The 590-nt window shown below is 38.6% G+C and overlaps 1 protein-coding gene across 1 annotated transcript in view; it reads left to right on the top strand.

Moving 5' to 3' along the window:
- Nucleotides 1-590, top strand: part of LOC119586846 — a gene marked incomplete at its 5' end in the record, with an annotated part of 53513 nt that overhangs the window by 13746 nt on the left and 39177 nt on the right. Inside the window, 1 exon segment of the mRNA XM_037935573.1 lies at nucleotides 471-547. Coding sequence (XP_037791501.1) covers nucleotides 471-547 — 77 coding nt within the window.

The following is a 590-nucleotide window of genomic DNA, read 5'->3' as shown; positions in this document are numbered from 1 at the left end:
TTCTGAAGCTGTTTTCTTTTTTTTTTAAGCCTTTACCTAGTTTTTGTATTTTATTTTGGATATGCCATTTCGTGTTCCTTTAACATGCACCGGGCATTCCAAACACGAGCGTGGAGGTTATCCTATTGTGTGTGGGAATGTCCAGAGAATGAAATATTAGCATTGTCAAGTGGATTATTAATTTATTGACATTAAATACCGACTATTTGTAATTTTGTTGTAAACCGTGATAAGATTATACACACGCCTAATATCTGAAAATCATAATAACACAACTGTAAGTGTATTAAATTGAGAAAGTTAAAAAAATAAGTACACTCGGCACAAAACAACCTCTGAACTCCATCACCAAATACAGGGTATTAAAAATACTCGAGTTTCTCCAACCTAATTTGGGTAGCCGGGGAAAACACTTCGTTTTCTGTGACAGCAAGTATTTTACCGACTGACGATTCGTTTTCTTTGGACAGATATACGGACTCTGGGAACTACTCTTGTCTGCCGCCCAACGTCAAGCCCGCCTACGTTCTGGTCTTCGTCAGTCAGGGTGAGTTGTGGCATTCTATGGCGTCTTTACGGGAAGTGTTGGT

This window comes from Penaeus monodon, chromosome 22 (assembly GCF_015228065.2).
Source record: "Penaeus monodon isolate SGIC_2016 chromosome 22, NSTDA_Pmon_1, whole genome shotgun sequence".
In the NCBI taxonomy this organism is placed as follows: Eukaryota; Metazoa; Arthropoda; class Malacostraca; order Decapoda; family Penaeidae; genus Penaeus; species Penaeus monodon.
The sequence above is the reverse complement of the archived record's forward strand: the minus strand, read 5'-3'. Positions and strand labels throughout refer to the sequence as shown.